This window comes from Sylvia atricapilla, chromosome 2 (assembly GCF_009819655.1).
Source record: "Sylvia atricapilla isolate bSylAtr1 chromosome 2, bSylAtr1.pri, whole genome shotgun sequence".
In the NCBI taxonomy this organism is placed as follows: Eukaryota; Metazoa; Chordata; class Aves; order Passeriformes; family Sylviidae; genus Sylvia; species Sylvia atricapilla.
The window spans coordinates 83,646,418-83,668,428 of record NC_089141.1 but is presented as its reverse complement, the minus strand read 5'-3'; the positions used below and the strand labels follow the sequence as shown (position 1 = coordinate 83,668,428).

Here is a 22,011-nt window from a genome sequence, read left to right as displayed (position 1 = left end):
AATGCAAGAACAGGCTGGGGTGCAGGTCTTGTAAGAGATTTGGGAATAAGCTTCTCTGAGGCTTGGCAAAAGGAGGGTTAACACTAAATGCAGAAAATTTTGGTCATCTGAAGTATTTTATGAGATCTAACAATAATTCTCTCCAGTTGTGACAACTTAAGACAAATCCAGATAGGAACTGAACTTCAGTCCAACAGACAGGCATCACCTTCTTATTCCATGCTACTTGGCTGTGGTCCTAACTATTCATCCAACATCTTCCAAGCACCTCCCTCTATCCCACTGCTGAGTGTCTCTCAGCAAGGCAATACCTTCAAGAATCAGTAAGAGCCTACCCGTACTAGTATGGAGTGTGAAAGATAATGCTGCTGAATGAATGAACATTATGAATAGAGAGGTTTTGGCTAGGATTTTAATGAGGATGGCAAGTACTCTGCTGGATAATGTATGGAGTGCTGTTACAGAGAGGTTCTGTGATGCTGCAGCTGCTGAAGACTTCTTAGTTGCAACTGTGCACTTTGCCTACAACTTAGTTGACGTAGGAACCCAGGCTTGGATATTTCCTGCTTTCTCAGCTATTTTAAGAGAGGGGAGGTAATCACATGTGGTTTTCTTACAAGTTCTCTTTCAATACTTGACTCCTTGAGGACCAGTTCTGTTTTCATTGGAATGAATGAGCTTTTTGTCACTGACCTCAGTTTAACCCCTAACAATTTACTATGGACCTCAAAGCAACTGTAGCTTGGCACCTTGTGATATGAAATTTATTTCTAGAAAATATTGGTCCACATTTTTCTGAGCACACTTCTAAGATAGAAAAGTTCCATAATCATCTTATGATACAGAGAACTAAGATACGGAAGGAGGATGGGCTGGAAATCCAGAGTGTGCTAGGTGACTGCAAGTATCTACATGATAATTAATTTCCTCAGTAAAGCAGGGTATGCTGAGCTAGCCATGCCACATATACTAGGATGTGCTTGGCACATAGAGCTAGCTATGCTTCCCTAGGCCAGAGCTGTTTCCTCAGCCTTATTCCTATATGAGGCCAAATTCAGTCTTTGATAATCTTTAACCCGTTTGAGGAGGAAATGGCACTGCCACTCACTTCCACACAAAAGTCTAAAGGTTACAGGTCTTTCCAAACTGTACAAAACCCAGAGCTGAAGTCTTTAGCTGCCTGGTTTGGACAAGCAATTAAAATCTCATTGAGTATGCCAAACATAATGTTGCTGGGGTATTCCCTCCTGGTTCTCCTGGTGTGTTAATGCATGTATAGGATTGCTGATTGAAGACACAGAATTGACTCCACAACTGATGGGCTCAGGCACACATCTAGATGCCATAGCTCACAGGAGCAGGTCAGTCTGTAGGGTTGGCAGGTATCCTCTCAGCCTGACAGCTTCCAGGAATGCTGAATCACTACTCTGCTGTTGGAGAGCTGGGGATCCCAAGACAATATAAGGGAGTCCTTCAGGCAGCAAGGGTCTTGAAAGCCAGTTTTCTGATAATTTGTAGTTGGATATACCAATTTCTTTCACCATCTTTACCAACACCTAATGATGTGTGTCCAGTGGCCTCAGTTCACAGAAATTCAACCATCTGCTGTGGATGACTGGAGGACCTGTTGTCTTCTCTTTGAGAGAGAGCTGGAATGTGCCCTTAGCTTATAACTGTACCCACAAATGCTAAAACACACCTGTGTTCAGTTACCTAAATGAAATCTACAGTTTTTGTCCTACATAATGTACCTGAATCACATAAGAAGTCTGTGTTGGCAGAAGACTGTGATACATCATCTGAGCACCTCCCTGAAGCTCTATCCACTGGGAGAGATTTCCTCTCAGCAGGAACAGGATGGGAGGTTTGAGCAGCAATTCAATTAACTTTGAAACAATAAGAGTTTTTGAAATGTTTGGCCTGCAACTGATTGAGCTTGTTGCCACAGTGGTAGGTGCCATGTCATGTCTAAATTCTGTGTGGAAATCACTATTATTAAACAAGTCCTTATCTCATATGTTTACAATCTATTTAGAGAAAAGGTCTACCTACCATAAACAATTATTTGGAAGGCACATAGACTTTTATCCTCTTGGCTGGATAATAACTTCATTAATGCTGATCTTTCTCAGTACAACCACAGGCTTCTGTAGTTACCTTTGATGACAGTGGTAAGGGCAACAGCTCCCATTGTTTACAAAATCCCTTAAATTAGAAGTGCTACTAGGAGAACCGATGTAGCTGAGTTCTAAAAGCTCATTTTTTTCCCCTGACAAATACAGGAAGCTTGAGTTAGCTGGCAAGAGGGATGGGAGAGGAGGGCATACAAATAAATACTATTTCAATAAGATCATTAAAGCAAGCAAAACTTCAGGTAATTTCCTCTAATTCTGCTGACAGTAACTGATCTGGATTATGTTTTGTTTTAAAATAGTGCTGCTGGGGAGAGATAAGCACAGTGAGAGAGCAGTAGAACAGTTTTTGAGCACAGATAGCTCCAGAATGAATGCCTGCTGTCCCTTTAAATCTTACAAGCTTTAATGCTCCAAGTGCTGGAGGGATATTCTGCAACACGAGTTTGAGGCAGATTACTAATTAGAACTGATCTGGTTTGCAGGCAGGAAAAGTACATGTTTATATTTAAGTATCTTCTCCTTGGGCAGTTAAAATGTGTTTTCAAGAACCAAGCTACAATACAAGCCATTAAAATCCTCCAACATTTTCCAACCACACACAATTGTCCCAAATAATTCCTATTCAGATGCAGGGGAAAAATGATGGTAAAACTTCTGATACTATGATGAGGTCAGTTGTTGGCAAGTGCTAGCATTTTAATGACAACCATAGCAGTAGTTCATTAGCACTATTAAATCAAGCAGATTTAGCTGGTGTGGAGTGTATTGGTAACCAGCTACTTACTTGAAAGAAACTCTCATCTTAAATGAGAGTTAGGAATGGAGACTTACCAGCTCTAAGAACCTCCTCACCACCTGTCTTTGTTTTAAGTTAGTTTCACCATCCAGGTTGGCTGTTTCTATGTGGCACAGCCCATCGGGATCACTTGAGGAGAGCAGCAATATGTCAGCAGGTATAATTTCATTACAGCGAAGCTGCACAAAGTCTCCGACTTTCACTTCTTTCCAGTATCTGCTTATATATTTCTTCTCATTTCTGAAAAAAGAAAAAAAATACATATACAAGACTTTTAACAAAAAAAATTGCACAGAGATGCTTCTGATAAATCTGGTTTGATTTGCAAAAGGAGTACTTGTTACAATAGTGCCTTTGGAAGGTCCTCAGGAACTCTCAAGTTACTCTGGGAAAAGTCAGTGCAGAGTCTTAAGAGGCCATCTCCCAGTGACTCAGAACCAGGTCTGAGTTACCAAGACTCTCTTTTAAGATCCAGAGGAGAACATGCTGATGTCAGAGTTGATGAAGCAGAGTAAACAGGAGCTTCACCTCCTTCCTCTTCCACATGCTCCTTCCTCTCCCTCTGTGCTCTCAGTCACGCATATGACCCCCAGAAGGAGAGAGTGTCCATACTGTATGAAAAGGAATCACTTTTAGGGAAAGAGAGAAAATGAGAACAGGTCTTGGCGCAGGACACCTGCCTGGAATGGCTCCTGAATGTTCTCCCTCATGTGGCACCCTCTGATGCACCCTCACACAGCTTGCCCTTGTTCCCTTTTTCCAACAGGGACAAACTCTGTATACTGCTTCACATCAGAGCTGGACAAAGATCCCTAACGGAGCAGAATTTCCACTATTCATCACTAAACCTAGAACTACAAGGACACGTTGTGTAGTAGAATGCAATCCTAACTACTCCTGGGAAAGGCCACTCTAAATTCTTTTAAGTATTTCTGCTCCATTCCCATTCTAGCCAGAATGCTTTTACATAGCTGATTCCTGCTTAGTTACCCTGAACCTTTCATTTTGGAGTACAAGCACTAAACGTCTCTAGTTTTATAAGTCATGCTAGTTTGCTACACTTTTTAGTTTCTAACTTTTTCTTGAGAGCAAGAGGAAACAGGAACAGGTGACTGCTTAATTAATTTTAGCTAAAATTTCAGATTTCAGTTTTACAGCAGGCATAGACTCATGTGCTTTCTTGGCACTTGTGGAAAGTGATTTTGAAAGAAATCAATTTCAAAACAGTCCCAATATTGACTTGTTAAAATACCTCCTGAAAATGGGAAGCTAATATGCTGACACTTTTCTAAGCCATTAGAAGGCCTTCTGCTGTGAGGACCAAGACAGTTGCCAGTGCTGGCACTGTCACCAGAGACTATCTCCTGGGACAACACTTTAACTGGCAGAACGGGATTCTGATGAGAGGTGGGGAGAGGTGGAGGTAGCTGTTTCATGTTGCTTAAAGTATATTATTTAAAAAAACATCACTTTCAGCAGTACTGTGAATAGATTTGTAACAAAGTGGAGACAAGGAAGTTCTGACATGTTGTTACTTTGGACTAACGGATAGTTATGCCTTCACTGGTGTCAGAGGAATTAGAAACTTAATTGGCTTTTTTTCATGTACTTAGTAAAAATCCTGAATAATAAAGGGCCATGTATCAGATCAGGTTTTATCCCCCAGATTTTCTTCACTGTCTTTTCATAACATCCAGCTTATAAGGGGAAGAATGAAAATTATGTCTCTGATTTCTATTTTGATAAAACCTGAAAAGGATTAGTATGAGCCAAGTGTAAAACGTGATAATCTAACAAAGGCAGGTAACACACCTACCAAGTGCTGAAATTATGCATTTTCTTCATAATCAGGCTGAAACAAACATTTAACTGTCTCTGCCAATGAAAATTGCTTTGAAGCCCAGTGTGCCCTAATACAGTACAAAATACTGCACTGCAGATCTGAAGGGTTTGCTAGCCCTGCAGTCTGTAGCTCCAAATCCCTTTACATGTGTCTGTTGTTCTTCACCATTTTTAATTTAACTTAATTGTGAAACTAGGTGATGTACAAATGCATGTACAAGGACCAGCAGTACAAAAGCATGATCAGTTTAAAAATAGCAAGTAGTCCCATACTATGCTATAAGCACTACTATTTTTTATTTAATTTCTATTGTTTGAAAAGCATTGCTATTTTAGCATTTCCTCATCCCTCACATACTTAGCAACTACCACAACTATAGACAAGGTGGCAGGAAGGGTGGATATCAAGCAACACAAGGCCAAATGGCTCTGCTAGAATACATGAAGTTGTTCAGCCTGGAAAAGAGAAGACTGCAGGGAGACCTTATTGTGGTCTTTCAAAATATAAAGGGGACTTATAAAAAAGACAATTATTTCTGGTGCAAATAGCCACAGGACAAGGAGAAATGGTTTTAAACTGAAAAAGGATAGGTTTAGATGAAACATAAGGAAGAAATTTCTTACGGTGAGGCTGTTGGGACACTGGAACAGGTTGCCCAGTGAAGCTGTGGATACCCCATCCCTGAAAGTGTTATGGGGCTTTGAGCAACCTGATATATTGAAGAGTGTCCCTGCTCCTGGCAGGAGTGTTGGACTAAGCGATCTTTAAAGGTCCTTATCAAGCCAAACCATTCTATTATTTAATAAATCTACGAATGTAAGACTTGGACATGCACCAGGGCCCCAGGGCACAGCCCCCTTCATTAGGCACACGGGAACAATTTGGCCCCATATTCCACTTGATCAGCTCTTTGCTAGCAAGGGTCAATAGTGGATGGAAAATTACTGTCTTCACGGAAAATTACTTCCTAGTCCACTTTAGACTGGGTTGCTCTGTGTCCTCTAGCAGAGCTCTGAACTGAGACTTGTCTCACTGCAGCCAGTGAGCGGTCACTGCAAGCCTTCTCTGCACAGTACGGCACGATACTGTCTTCACATGGGGTAGTTCAAAAACCATCTGGACATGAATACATCAGGCCTATGAACCTTTCCTTTAACATGCTCAGCCTAGTCCTCTGAACATGCAAGTTAGCTTACCTCGAGACACCCATCATATTCTGCAGCCACTACAAACACACCAAGTGACCCCACTGATTAGGTTAAGCTTTTTCCATTGATTCTGCAGAGACAGGACTTTGTTGTCCAAGTTTTATATTACCTACTAAATGTTTGTTCTCGATGTTATATTGTGCCAGTAAAATTATATAATATAGAGAGTTAGAAAAGCCAGACTTTCTAAAAGAGAAGGAGCCCAAATAAATGGCAGTCCTTTGCAGACTCAGTACAGGGTCTCTGTGGTGGTGCATTCCCTACCCCTCTTGGGCTCTGCTCTACCTACAAGCCTGTTCTACAGTTTCAGTAATTCTTATTAGGCCTTGGCTTTTGTGTAATGAGTTGGCTACTGAAATGTCCCTTGAGAGCTGGGTAGTGAAATGTCCCTTGACCATACCAGGAACCCTTGCATGGCTAAGGTGGAGTGGCAATGTTCGTATCAGGGACATGTGCTGTCTGACCAAGGAGGACAATGAGAAATAGAAAGTCATCCCTTAATAGCCTTGGAATATTACCCACCTGAATCCTAACCCCACTGAAACTGGGCTTTTGAATAATTTCAGTAATTATACACTTGGGTTAGTCAGGATGGAAATGGACTAATGAAAAAATGCTAGTCATCTTGTGACCCTATAAACAGTGGTCCTAAGTGAGGCCCTTTGAGTTCTCCCAGACCATGGCAGGCTGTACCAGCATGTCCCTCAGAGTGGGATGCCACTCAGAGCTTGCAAACTGTCAACCTGCAGTAATCAGAGGACTGTCACCAAAAGCTGATGAGTTGGCCTGGGCCAACATCCCCAGTCCTTGACACTCAAGCCTCTGCTACTGAGAAATGCCAAGACATTCAGCGTGAGTAATTCACTGACCCTCTAGTGAAACAAACTGGAACTTCTAACAAAGCAACTTTGTGCATATATATAAATATATACACATCCTTGTGTCTGTGAGAATTGTGTGCATGTGAGAATTGATTTAAACCCCTGCAGATAACTGAGTTACTATTTTGATTAAGGTTAGCTCTGTTTAATCTCTTTGTAAATATTAAATTAGTCAATTATTGAGCGCTGCTAAATCCTTCAGACATAAACCATTGCCCAGGTCTGAGGCCAAGACTGAACTCAGCCACACCCAGGCTGTGTCTGAAGTTTAGAAAGCAAGGGAGTCCATTTTGAATCTTGTGACCCAACAGCAGGATTTCCCTATTAAATCCCTTATATTACCGTACCATAGATGAAGTCTGAGATGAAGTTTGGATTGAGCTGCACTTAGGCTACATCAGAAGTTTAGAAAGCAAAGGGGTCCACTCCATTAACCCATGACTCAACAGGGAAATCTCCCTTACCACATGCACCCTTACCCTGGCCCTTGTGTAAATCATGCAAAGTTCAGTATAATTCTACTTTCCCTGTATGCTTCATCTCTGTAGTAATAGAGTGAACCTTGCCATCAAACACTTCTAAGTCATGCTTTCACAAATTAATATTAAAACCTGCTTTTGGTAATATCTTTGATTGTTACTCTTGAAGTGGCCTAAACTACTAATTTTGTGGCAGCTACAGGCACTGTTTGCAAGGGACTTGCTAACAAAAGCTTTTGGCAAGTTTACTTAAACATCATCAAACTTCCTGAAATATTTTGCACAAAGGCTCAAGGAATTCTGGCAAGAACACAGGAATGGAATGCAACATCTCAGTGAGTCCAGTCCCCTACAATGATCACAGGAAACTGTGACATGGATATTTAGCCCAGAAGCTGACACCCAACAACTCTAGTTCTACCTGCCCTCATTTATCATGAACCTGAGGATACATTTTATTACTTACAATATACTTAAGGCTGAACCTACAAGAAATGAATGCTGCAAACCATGATGAACCACAGGAAGAGGTCAGAGATACTAAATTTTCAAGCTTGGAGAGTTAGATAAAAGGCCTACAAATCAATAGGCTGCCATGAACTAATGCCATTCTGCAGACGGAATAGACGTTGTTATTCTCTAGTTAAATCACAATGATGAACTATTAATTTCAGACAGCTACACCCAGCTACTATAACGTGTTCTGTTGAGCTCAAATATTAAAAGTGTGCATCCTCCTGCACATAATCTTTATCAATACACTTGCATGCAAAGAATGTATATGTCAGCTGTGGTTTAAACCCACAGTCACCCAAATCTTCATGCCTGTCTCTGCCAATTGGAAGTAGAACTTCCTAGTGCTTTCACTTTTCTAAGCATGTTGTTACAGGTGAACATTGACATAAATCTAAAGATGAACAGCTGAAAAGTCAGCTGATACAGCTGCACTTTCGTTAGCCAACACCAAATGTGGCCCTGACAGGAGTCAAAATGCAATAATAAAGACCCGTTATCCTGGCATATCTGCTCTTGAATATTCACACAAAAAGTCTGAAACGTCCTTTCAAGTGTATGAACACAGAGAAAACTACTTTCTTTGCTATTTAAAATTTGTATTAGTCTACCATTAGTCTACTGCATGTATTTGGCCAATGCTCTGTTTTGAAGCAAAACAGCCTGTGGGTGAGTGCCAAATTTGAGATTAACTTTGGTTAGCAGCAAAACTGCTACTTTGTTCAGCAAAAACTGAAAAAACCTCAAAACTATTGATGATTTTTTAAAAAAAATCAGTTTCTAATCTAGAAACCCAGAAACTTATAAATGACATTTTCTTTTCATATTAGTTACACTTATTTTCCTTCTGGTCTCCTGTGCAGCATGAGCTGATAAAGATCATGCTCAGAATTATGCTTTCTTGACATGGAGACACCACTTGATATCTACAAAAAGCTGAAGATTTTCAAACTGTCTCCATTATGAAATTACAAAAATAATTGTTTACTTCTTTTAGTGTATTTTAACTTTTTTGGCATAAAAAGGAATTATTAAAATTACTTAAGATAACATACATATATGTATATAATAGTAATATAAGATAAAATACGTCTTGCCTTTTCTCTAGAATTTCTTTTTTTACGTTTGGGAAAATTATCATAAGCAATGCCTGGCAAAGAAATAAGAAGGTCATGCAGCTGTAATCTGTTCCACTTGTGTAAGGTCTGCATACTAGAAATTTTATACATTAAATTGAGAGGATGGGAACTACTAGGTAATCATCTCTTACTTCCTGTACTTCTCCACTGACAAAAATTACAGTTAATGACTGGGAATGGATTATGCAGATTTGCTCCATCAGATCCAGTGGCTGGAGCGCCCGTGCTTCTATGTAGCGCTGCCCTAGCTTAGTCCCAGCAGAGGGTCCTACATTCACCTCAGCAGGGCTTGTAAAATACATGTACCAGAAGACTGGAAGGTGTTCTCTTGTACTTTTTGGGGTGTTCAGCCTGTTTGACCCGGCTTGTAGAGCAGACCCTTTCCTACATATGTTCCAGCTGCAACCCCGAGGTTTTCAAGCCTCTCAAAACATCCAGACAAAATGTTTCCCAGTGCAAGCCCATCCGCTGACCTGCTTTTGAAGTAACAATCATCTTTACTTCAAAAGAAATCTGACTCCTTTGCCTTCCCTGCCAGCTGAGGTTGGCCAGTAGGATTTTAAAGAAACAGCAAGAAATTAAATCTGTGGAAGAGGAAAGGCCTTCCACAAAAGACAGTCAAAGAGCTGTTGTGCATGTACAAAGCATACTTTGTATCTGTTCTTGATGTCATCCAGGTCCTTCTTTTTCATCTCAGGAGGTACAAATAGATTGAGGTAGCACAAAAGTCCGATTCAGGTACATCTCTGTTCCCAGTGATTTAAAATATGTTCCAATCAATTGCCTACAAGTGCTGTGTCAAATCTTCTGGTTAGGTACGAGCTAACTAAAAAAAACTTGGGAGCTAATTGGCAGGGCCCAAATAGAGCAGCAACTTCTGAAGGAGAAACTCAAACTAACGCAAACACAGAAGTGTCACATCAGGCCAGACTATCTTTAGGGAGGCTCCAGCATCTAGCTGTTTCTCCATAGGTCTTTTACATTCACACAGTTTTCCCAAATCATCTGTTCTTTGTCTTGGCTGGTCTGGAGTCTTCACCTTCAGTCCTGCACCTCTCCTCATAAGACCTGCGGGTGTGGAGAGGGTTCCCACTAAGGGAGCCCATAGCATTCTATGAACACTTCAGTGGCAAGCAGAGATGTTGCAAAATTCATCACAAGCTACAAAATAAGAGCTGGTGGACAGCACTGAAATATGTGAACATAACTGCTATGTTATAACCAGTATCAATGATGATTCAAAAACTATGGGTGTAGCAGATCTCAGAGTTTAAAAACAAGAGCTATCTGTGAGACCAAGGCATATACTGCACAAAGTCTGAACATGTCAAGTATCTATGGAAACATGTTGAGAACCATTTGGGTACAATTACAATGCTATGGCAAAATGAAGGAAAAACATGTAGCTTAAGTTAATGCCAAAGGAGGTTACATAATGCCCAGAGTATGTCTCCATTCCACCACAAATGATAACATCTGTTTCTATGAAAATAAATCACAAAGAGACTCTGAATCTGATACTAATCAGACAAAACAGATTAGCAGAGTGTGTTTTTGAGAAACACTGAAGAGAATGAAATCTCTACATAACTGAAGTTTTTAAACAGACTCCATAATCTTCACTTATTTTTTTTTCTATTTTGTTACAATTCCTAGAAGCAAATCTGTGTATACAGAGATTATGAGGCATAAAGGTGCCTTTTATCAAATTCGTATTTTCTGAAAACTGCTAATTTTTCTGCTACTAGTGAAACTTGCTATGAAAAGGTACCCAGAAAACCTCAACGATTCAGGCTTATAATGTGGAAGCAGTAATTTAACTTTTCTTGGCAGTGTTATCTCCATTACACCTTATCTTGAAAGAAACCTCACTATTGTTAACTATAATGAAACATTTACTACCCGGAATAAATGATTTTTTCAGCCAAAAAAACCTGTTGTGGTAACAACATGAAACACAAAAGCAGAACATGTAATGAAACTTAATACAAACTGAAGAAAAAGCTGTTTTCTAGAACTTGATTTTAAAACAAGACTGTTCCAGAGAGACATCTAACATTAGGGTTTCTGTAAGTGGCATGATTCGCAACCTCTTATGTTTTCTGCCAAAAATGCTAAAATAGTCCTATCATTCTTCCAGCAAACATATATATTGGGAGAGAAGAATATCAGTTGCTTTATATATAGCAGGACAGATAGATCATGGTTAGTACTGAGACTTTCTAAATGGTATCACACAAGAAGGTGGAAGTTGAAGAACAGCCTGGATGCGACTTGGCTCATAGCCAGGTAAGATTCTCATCCTGATTTTCAGAGCCATCACAGATATTAACATCAAATATATCCTCTAAAGTGCTGCTCCAAGATACTGCAAAACGATTCATCTCAGCTCAGTGCTCTGAAAACATCAAAGAAATAATGCCCTGCTGAAGGGAACCCACTGAAACAGCAGATACCTAATGACACATACCTCCTGAATCTGTGCCTACTGCCTAAACAATTCAAGAAAAAACAGGAATTCTTCCTAGGGAGAATTTAGGTGCCAAATTTTGGTAAGACATGAGCTCTGTGCAGGAGCTTTCCAGGGTCCTTGTCCTCTAAACCAGTAATTAATGGCTTGAGGAGACTTACGAATACTTTATGAGCGACTAAAATTCAGGTGCAAGATACATGAACAAATCTGGTGGACTAAATCCTCCTTTTGGTGTTCCTGCACTACATTTAAGGCAGTGCAATCAGATGACCATTCCGAGGGAGTTTTTCATATCTTTAAGGCGCATTTTAAAAGGTAAATTAAGCATGGACCTGCACAGTTACTGAGGAAAATCCCATCCTTTAAGAGTTTCAGACACTTCAATGGAAATTTTATTCCTTCACATTCCTCTTGTTCTGCACATCTGTCTCATTTGATCTCAGGACAACTTGACCCAAGACATTTAAAAAGCATTAATATATTAATTATGTATACACAAGAAGTAATTTGTAAAGAGCTTTTAAAGACAAGCACTTCTTAAGAAGTGAAGTTGTTCTTACTTGAAAAAATTATTCCAGTTCTTTTAAACACATAAAAACGGAAAGAATTTTTATCAGTGCTAATTACATGCACAGTCCTGATGGAGCTGTTCACTGATACACAGTTGGGGAGACTATTTTTCTGTATGTAACTGTGCCATACACCTCCTTTAAAATTCTGAAGGCCACACTAATCACTGCAATAAAGCACTCTAGGAGTTAATACAGTTTGGCTATTTCATGATAACAAGAACATTAATAACTCATCATTTTCACATTTAACAGGCAAAACCAAGATCTCAGACTGTATGTAAGTGTTCAACTTTCTCCAGGTCCTCCAAAAATATTAAGCCCTACATCTTCCTTCCAGTTCTGTTTTTGTCTGGGCAACATTCATGCATGACATCCATCTCATTTGGATGTTCTCATCTCTTTTCATCTGGACAATCTAAAGTACAGCTTGAAGGCAAAAAAATACTGAGTACTAGCTGAGATCTCAGTGGGTTCCAGTGCACTATGCTTACATTCAGGACAACTGAGATGATGTTTCCCATATTGTTGCCTCAGAGCTTTAGCCCATACACCACACTTTGCTATTACAATGCCACACAAAATTAAATTGCTTAAAGAACTGGTATTGATTAAAAAAAAACAGAGAGAGAGAGAAAAGGAAGGAAGGAAAAGGAAGGAAGAGAGAGAAAAGAAAGAAAAGAAAGAAAAGAAAGACAAGAAAGAAAAAGAAAAGAAAGAAAAGAAAGAAAAGAAAGAAAAGAAAGAAAGAAAAGAAAGAAAAGAAAGAAAAGAAAGAAAAAGAAAAGAAAGAAAAGAAAGAAAAGAAAGAAAAGAAAGAAAAGAAAGAAAAGAAAGAAAAGAAAGAAAAGAAAGAAAGAGAAAGGAGAGAAAGAAAGACCCTCTTAACTATTAGCTGTAATATTATTGAAAGAATCTGGCAGAAGAGAAATCTGGATGCTACTATATATTTGTAGAACAGTTTTTTTGCTATGAGGTGAGACTCATACCAGACTGTGTAATATGTGGGTTACTGCTTATCAAGGATATTAGAAGCATGTATTGGTGCATTTATTTTTCAATTAGTATAAATTATATTTAACTGTAGAGTTACTAAGGAATTCCTTGCCTCTGTCTGGTGAGGATGTACTTCCAATGGAGACTGAATAAACAGTAAAACCTCAAACTTAGGCACACTGCTGTTGACACCAAGGTGTACAAAGGGAGATTAAGGGTGATATCCTGGATAAAACTGTGATCTATCTCCACACTCATTCAGCTACAGGCCTGCACCAAATGCCTCCAAGTAGGTACGACAAAGCGGGAAGTTTAACCCGGCAGTTGTGGATACCTACTGGCCATCAGACAACGCAAATGGACCCTTCTGTGTGCTTCTAATGGTGATGGAGGAAAGGAATGGCAGAATTTGTAAGCAAACACTGACCTTATCTTGAATGCCAACTTGCAAATGGAAGAGGCTCCAGAATAGTCAAAAGTCAGCCAAAATGTATAGCACAATAGCATCTGGCAAACTTTTGTTGATCGGATGCTGCATGCTGCTTTTAGAGCTCTGGCAGTGGTATGACCGGCTGCCTACTCCCCAAGATGAATTCCCAGTGGGAGGTAAAACTTCACTTGTGAGTCACTGCTCTTGCCCCACCATACTTCTGTCCCCCTAACCAGCTATGGCTCAGCAGAAAGGTGGGCAGCAATTCTGTGGTAACTGGGTTCTCAGAAGTCTCTTCCTAATCTGGAAGAACGGAACAGATGGCTAAGGACCTGAAATATAACAATAAAGATCTTTCTTTAAAAGCTTTTTTTCCCCTTTTTTTAGATTATTCACTATTACTATCTCTTCTTTGTTTCTCCTGAAAGGAGGTTGTAGCCAGGCAGGAGGTGTCCTCCCAGGCAACCAGAGACAAGACAAAAGGAAATGGCCTCAAGCTGTGCCAGGGAAGCCTTACCTTGGCTGTTCAATAAGACTGGTTCACTGAAAGGGTGGTTAGGCATTGGAACAGGCTGCTCAGGGAAGTGTGGAGTCACCATCCCTGGAGGTATTTAAGACATGCAGATGTGGCACTTGGGGACATCTTGGTTTAGTGATGGACTTGGCAGTGCTACAGTTGGACTCAGCCATCTTAGAGGTCTTTTCCAACCTCAATGATCCTATGATGAATCCTGGTCTGATGCATAAACACTGTGACCCCCTGATCTAAAGCAGAAACATCTCCGGCATCCTTACATTCCCAAGAGGGAAGGAGCAGTAAAAGGCATTACAACTCAGAACAATCCTAATTTGTCCATGTAGCTGGCAGAGAATAGGCCTTAACTTGTACTTCAGGCTAATCTGAGAAGCACAGCTGAAGTTTTAAATGTAGTGACTTATCTTAGGCTGTATCTGGCCAATTTTTCTGTGTTCAGCTGCTCTCATAGGTTATACAGCCTGTCTTTACATTTCTGGATCACTGCTTGCCCCAACAAGATGAGAATACAAATGCAAGGAAAAGCAAACAGCCTCAGGCTTTATCTTAGTACTAAGACATGTTTAAATTAGCATACTGTTCTCAATACAAAATTTAAAAATCTGAAAATCTCTAAAACTGTGGTATAACATAATAACAAGGTACTTCCCAAAAATGCTTTCTTAATGACCACCATTAAAATCTCATTGTGGTGAAACTACTAAACTGGGTCCTGGGACCACTTCCCAACACTCCTGCCTGAGTACACAGACTGGGTTGGATCCACATTAGATTGAAATCTGGGTGTGTGTAAGCCTCGATTTGCTATGTTCTAGGTCCTAACATAATCTGAATTCAGTCTTATATAAGGGATCTTACAGAAATTCACTGAATATAAAAATGTTCCTCACTTCCATCAACGAAGAATCAGAAGACCAAACTCCATGCAAATCACATGCAGTGATATGAATCTTTGAAGGTTTGAGTCAAAACAAGTATGCCTAGAGATGCAAATTTTATATTCAAAATTCTTGGTGAAAGTAAATAATAGAGATATTGAAGAAGTGAAAACCAGAAAATGTAAAATCCTACTGTTTCAAGGAAATGTAGGTTACCTTTAATAATATTTTAGTAGTTCAGATTCATAACTAGACTAATACTGCAGGTATCTACATATAAAAATCAGAATAAAAATTAATATAAAGTTTTTTATGTTAACTTGACTATGTTTTCACACTACCTGCTGTTTTGTCTGAATTAAAGATGATGGTCTTCATCTCATTAATATTTCAAACTTACTGTAGGCAGTCAATGAGTGTAGTTGAATGTGAAATACTAAGCTAGAATAATACTTTTCACAATAGTGTTTTCACAGAGAGAAATGTAGTTCTTTCCAGTTGCGCTGATTTACAATCAAAATGACTATGAATTATGTATCACATAATTCCAATGGCACGATGAGAAACAGTCGGCTTACACAGACAGTACATCTCAACCTGTTAACACAGTTCTTCAGAGACCTTGTAATTATAGAGCTCTGCAGGGAAGCACGTCATCTTTGCCACTTGTCCACAACTACTGAACTATCATCAATTAAAAAACTAATTTATAAAGAACAACACACCATCAGTATCAATTTTGATAGCCTATTTCCATCACTTTATCAGACAATACATTTTCAAAATGAAGTCTATGTTACCATAATAATTCCCATAGAAATTATCCACACTTCTAAAAAATCATTGTCAGTTATAATTTTCAAGAGCTTGTTAGTTGACAGATGTGTACATATTCTTACATATTTAAACAAAAAGCTTACAAATATAAACTCTTCTTCACTATTGCCCTATTACAAAGAAATAGTGTTACTTGTGAACACCGTTTCACAGGAACTCTTTTTTAATTAACTTTAAAGAATTTAAAATCTAAGCAGGTCAAATAACAGGAAAGGATATTGTCCTTTGCTTCTTTTTAAATGAAAGGTTACCTAATCAAGCTCAGTCTTTCTTGGAAATGACTGAATAATTTGTTGGTAAATATTGTTCCGACATTTAGAAAAACATTTAAAAAACCAATTTGCATGCATGATTTTCGCTTACTGTTCACTGAACTCCAAAACCAGGCTACAAATCTTGGCTTGAATTCAGAAATGTATCTAAACAGATGTCTAAACTCAGGCAGAAAAGCATTCTTTCTGGCCAAAATCCAGAATGACAACTTCTCTGTAGTTCACATTCATACCTTCCTTTGGGGAAAAATGATAAAACACTGAAATTCAGTGTCCTTGAAAAAAAAATTTCAAGGTCTTTATTGCAGGCAGAAGAAGAAAGTGACTGACTTTTAAAACACCCAGAAACTGAGCTAAGAGCAAGCAATTTCAAAGAGACTGTTTATTGAAAGAGTTTTAATCAAGGAAGGGGAACAAGCAGCCTAAAAGAGGTGCTAAAAGAGCTCCAGAGATCTGAAGCATCTCAGCAAGTGGCAGCCACCCTGTTCACAGACAGAAAAAAGCCCAATAATCAGCAGCCTGGCAGACACGGACCATAACGTTTGTGTCACAGCTTCTAAGAAGAAGCTAGTCTGAAGCTGAGAGGATCAGTTTTAAAACTGAACTTCAGTCTGATCTTACAATATGGTATTCCAAATTAAACCAGTCTAGTCCTGCAGATAAAAGCTGTGGACCTAGTGAAAGAAAATTTTACCTAGAACCCTTCCCCCCAAGTCTGAAAGACAAAAGAAATTAAAATATTTAAATCTCAGCTTTTTAGAGCTGGCACATGACCATTTTCATCTCTTACGCAGAGCTGTAATTAAAGGTTATTTTTCGTTCCTAACTCTATCCTAAAAAACCCCACACCTTAAATGTGTGCCTTTCCTTCTCTCCCTAAAGTAAACTCTTACCAAGACATTCACTTTCAGTCCTTTCTCCATCCTTTTTCCATAATGGTTTTGCTACACGTTCCTTCTTTATCCGCAGCAATTAATGGCTTTGAACACAATGGCTCCTCACTGCTACATCCACTTGAATGCTAAATCCTCTCCAAAACACGTTCCTCCTCCTTATCTAGTGTGAGCTCTATCTCTGTAGACAGTGATCTTTCTTGTTAGCACCTCATGATTGATTATCTATCTTTTTTCAGGACTCCTCTAGTGGATAAAGCGCTTTTCCAGACATTAAGTGGATTCCATTCAGCTCCATATCTGTGAGGTTAACCAAGGAAAAGCCTTTGTAAGGAAGACACCCCAGCCTGTAAAATTCCTAAAACTGAAAGTCATGGTTGCAATCCCCTTGTGATGTGGATCTTACTCATCAGAGGAAAATAATTTTTTATCTGCAGACACTAATTCAGACCAAGCTGCTTGGTAAACACACAGCACAAATTCTGAAAATGCTTTCCTGACTACCCTCGACACAATTTATTTCTTGTGTAAACATATGTCAAGAGTTACTTCTGCCACCAGGACAGAAATCTAGTCTAGACACGGTCCAAAATATGTCAGGTCACTCTGTCAGCATGCTGCTGGCTTGTGTGCTGCCAGCATCTGCTGCCATCTTGGTCTGTCTATGAAGACAAAAGCCATACACCACTGGCACTTTCAGAAACCCCGACTTACATGTAAGCTGTGACATCAGAGCAAGAGTGTGGGATGAGAAAGATGTATAAATTCTTCAGGGTAAAGCTGTCTAAATTTTTTTATGTAATCAAAACAAGTATGTTTCCTTGACATTTCTGGACTTATATTCATTTATTCTGCGTAAAAATAAGCCGAATGTTTTACAAAGCACTTGAAAGAATCTTTAGTCATTTTTTGTTTAAGATGAGGAAAAAAAATTGCTTGGCCCAAAACCTTGTTTGAAAACTCTACATACAGAACATAATTTTCCTTCATCTTTTCAAACAAGACACAGCAGAACTAGAGATGTGATCTAAATCCGGGTGGAAAATGCTGTAGGCAGCTCTAAATTCCTCCTGTGACTACAGAGCATGCCTTCAAAAAATCCAACCTGATAAATTCTAAAAACAAAAGCAAACTACTGAGTTCTGAAAGGTTAAAGGGCTTGTCACATACTTATTAATTTCTAACATACAGTTCCTTAGAACATATTAATGACAGGAATATTTAGATTCTGGAGACTATCAAGGGGACCACTAGAAAAGGGAGGCATTCCCCAGCAAACAGGTTTTACAGCCTTTGCTACTGCCCACATGCTGCTCCACTGCAGCTGGCAATCCACTGGAGAAGACCAGACCATTGTTTGTATTGCAGGTTTAGTCTGAGGTAGCGCCCAATGGGAGTCCTGCAAGAAACTCCATTTGTGCTTGAAGCCACATTTGGGAAAGCTACCTGTGGAATCAAACCAGCAGTTAAAATGCAACTACTTTTCAATTCAAACTAAAAGAGGGCTTCTAATCCTACATTTAGCCCTTGACTAGGAAGAATGAAGAATTTGTCTCCTTTCTTACCATCTTTGCATCAACAAGCAGATCCCTTCCAAGATAGATGGATTTCTTTCTAGGAGAACTCTGATTTTACACAGATGTCTCAGATACTGATGAAGAGACAGACAGGAGAAGAGTCTGCTAGATGGGAAAAGAGAAATGAGAAGTGTATGAGAATTAAGAAGAGGTACATGAGATACACACAGAACAGAAAAGTCTGAGGTATACATGGAGGAAAGTGTAAAGGTTATAAGCAGAGAAAGGGAACTACTGGCCACTTGAAAACATAGAGGAAGCGTTTTTAAGGAAATCATTTAACTTAAGCAAGATCACAGAAGTTCTGGGTTAGGAAAAATTCAGTCCATTTTGACAGTAGGGAGAAACTAAGGCTGGTTAGTAATAAAATATTATATCTGTGACTCTACTTTTGCTGGGGACTTAGGAGCTTTATTGCTAAGCCTGCAAACTGTGCAGCTGTCTTCTGGATCTGCTGTCAGTTTTAGAGACCCTACCACTTTGTGGGCCACAATGGTCTTTGGAGATGCAGACTATGAAATAAATTTACATGCTGAATATATGTTGAGGGCTGCACTTTTGAAGTGACTTTCATCCAAGGTGACAGAAGACATAAAAGATAATCTCAATGGACTACTCACATTCAGTTTCATATACAGGGCATACTACTTTTCAGAGAGAGGCTAAAGCAAAATGTACTTTAATGTCAATGTTGCAAAGATCCACCTCAGAGCAGAGAGACGTGCGCAGTTACTCCCAAGAAACACAGGAAGGTGAAAGAGATTTCTCTATGTGTCTTTCACAGCTAGCCTTAGTTCACTTGGCAAAGCATCTTTAGTTCTGTACATTTAATGATATATAAAAGTAAAGGAAACAGAAATATTTGTGTATGCCCAATATGTACAATAAATCCTATTACACTTCGTTATCAATCACACTTTACTTCCACATCAGTTCAATTGGGAAACATTACAGAAAACTTACAGATCCATTTTTCCGGCTTTGATTTAGAATGAATTTGAATGTATTGTTAATTAATCTGGAAACTGAGGATGATGAGACTGCAAAGTCTTACCAAAGGATAGAGGTAAAATGACATAATCCATAGACTGGGATTCTATAATAAATATGGTTTATTAGTAGACTATTTCATACTAGAGTGATTTTTTAATTAAGAAATCCTGCAATCAAAACCAAGACGAAGTTGTATCATTCCTGCTCAGCTCAAATACAGTAGCCTCCATGTCTCCTTCAATCCTTAACAGAAATGTAAGTAAATCATGGCAGCATATGGGAAAGCAGGGATACAGCAGGATCCCATTTTTTGTAAAAATATTTAGTCTTTTCACACAGACATACTGATAGCTATCTTTGAGTTAGAAAGCCTCAAATGATTTAACCTTGCAGTGGAGTGAATGTTCTGTACTCAGCTTAACCACCTCAAACTTCAGTGCTGAGCTCAGCAGAGCTCTATCAGCTGACAGCTACCCAGAAAATTATCAGAAAAAAAAAAAAAAAAAAAAAAAAAAAAAAGGCAAGCTGGTCTCAGGTACATCGCACTCAGGCTGGACTCAGTAATTCCCCAGCAAAGCATTACAAGACATCGCACTCAGGCTGGACTCAGTAATTCCCCAGCAAAGCATTACAAGACATTTCAAGCCACACAAGCCCAGCCAGGACTGCAAAACCTGTTTGTATCATCATAATTTATTTAAGTTAGCATGCACTTCAACTGCTTAAGAAAGAAAGGTTTTAAATACAGGTGTGGGACTCAGGCAGTCTTATATTTATCACAGTGTGAATCTGTCCAGCGAAGCACTAAATCTGAGAGAGCCTTAGCAAAATTCCAGCATCTACCAGGTACAGAAGTGTCAAAGTAGTGACAGATTGTGGTTAGAACTGACTGCTTAGCCTAAACCAAAACAAGTTGTGTTTGGCTCAAGGCTAAAACCATCATCATCTGAAATTCAGAGAAAACAAACAAAGATGACACCTTGTTTTCTAAAATCACGAAATGCATGAAATAGTAGAAAACAATCGAAGTTGTCAGATCACACAACATTGGAACAAAGTATTTTAAAAGAATATAATCTCACTTTAAACAATTCTGTATAAGTAGGTTTGCATATTCTCCTCAGGTGGCAAATATCCCTATCCAGAATAAACTGCTGCATTTTAATGATCTTGCTGTCATTTTGCTTTTAATGGAAACTTGTCTTAAAGGCTTCCTGATAGACAGAATGTCTCTATTTCAATAGAGAATGAAATTTCACCTCTAAATATCACTAGATCTATTATTCCTAGTCTAACAAAACCTGTTGCATGTGGCTCAAAAAATACAAAAACTGTCCCCCTGAGATTAACCAATTACTTTGACAAAATCTAAGAAATTCTATGAACTTTAATAATAATAGCTACAATCTGTGGAGGAAAATTCTCTGATTTCTTTACACTAAAAACCTATGGCTCTTTTTTATACAAAGATATTCAATCCTTTCTTCAAGAAGAATCATATGCTATTTTTTAAAAAATAGCTTAGTGGAAAAATGTAAAAAGATATAATTGTCTGCAGACTGACTATTTTAACTGTTAACATGTCTCATTCAACTCTGTGCCTAAAGTAGATTACTTAGCAAGGTTATCACGTATGTCTTTGACTAGACTAATAAACCCCTGTGAATAAAACAACTAATTGTACTGTACTGATTATTATTTGATAGTGTCTGGCCAAATTTTAACTTAAAAAAAAAATTTGTTGCACGCCTCTGAGAAACTGGAGTTTATGTAAAGATGTGAACTATTATGGTGGTCAAAGTGACATGTTATCTGAAGTGACATGATGAGAGATGTGAGTCTAGATTTTGTTTTCAGTAAAAGAGTATACAGACACACTCAAAATCTTTACTTTTTTCATTGTGGGTTTGGTTGGGGTTTTTTTTTTTAGTTTAAAAAAGACCTGGGTACTATGAGTTTCAAAACTTGCAATCTTATTTTTAGGGTGATGGTATAACACATGAAGAAATACATTAAATGTCAGAATGAACAATAACATCAAAAGAATCACAGACTTCTCAAACAGTTTCATGTCAAAATTCTCACTGATGACAACTTCAGATTTTTGGCTGACCTCTCCAGCGTTAAACAACTGCAGAAAAACACCTACAAGGATGTAATTCTAAACGTGATTGCATTTCCAAATGCTTAAAAATACAAAAAGAAAAGACAGCACATAGAAGTCTATGTGCTGTCATCAGTACAGTATTTCACAAAAGCTTTCTGAAAATGTTCCTTTTTAATAACATCAGGTGAAAAGAGCAGTGTAATATGGCTTATAAATTACTGGAAGGCTGTTGACACAGGTTAATAATAAACGACAGCATATGCAGTAGAAAGAGAGAGAGTCACAGAGGAATGCTTGCTAACTCCGGTTTTAGTCACCATTAAAGCTAATGATCTGTAGGCAGCGCATGCATCATGGTAAACTAGACCCATCAAATACGAAGTACAGGACCTACTGAGGTAAGTTATCTTCTATCTGCTTTATTACACAGGCATAGCCATGTTAAATTAAACTGATG

General features: G+C 38.7%; 1 protein-coding gene across 1 annotated transcript in view; it reads right to left on the bottom strand.

Annotated features, from left to right (window-relative positions):
* ATP10A (ATPase phospholipid transporting 10A (putative)) overlaps positions 1-22,011 on the bottom strand; it is a 118,371-nt gene that overhangs the window by 64,058 nt on the left and 32,302 nt on the right. Inside the window, exon 2 of the mRNA XM_066313592.1 lies at positions 2,967-3,171. Within this exon, the coding sequence (XP_066169689.1) occupies positions 2,967-3,171 (205 nt within the window). The remainder of the gene's footprint in view (positions 1-2,966; positions 3,172-22,011) is intronic.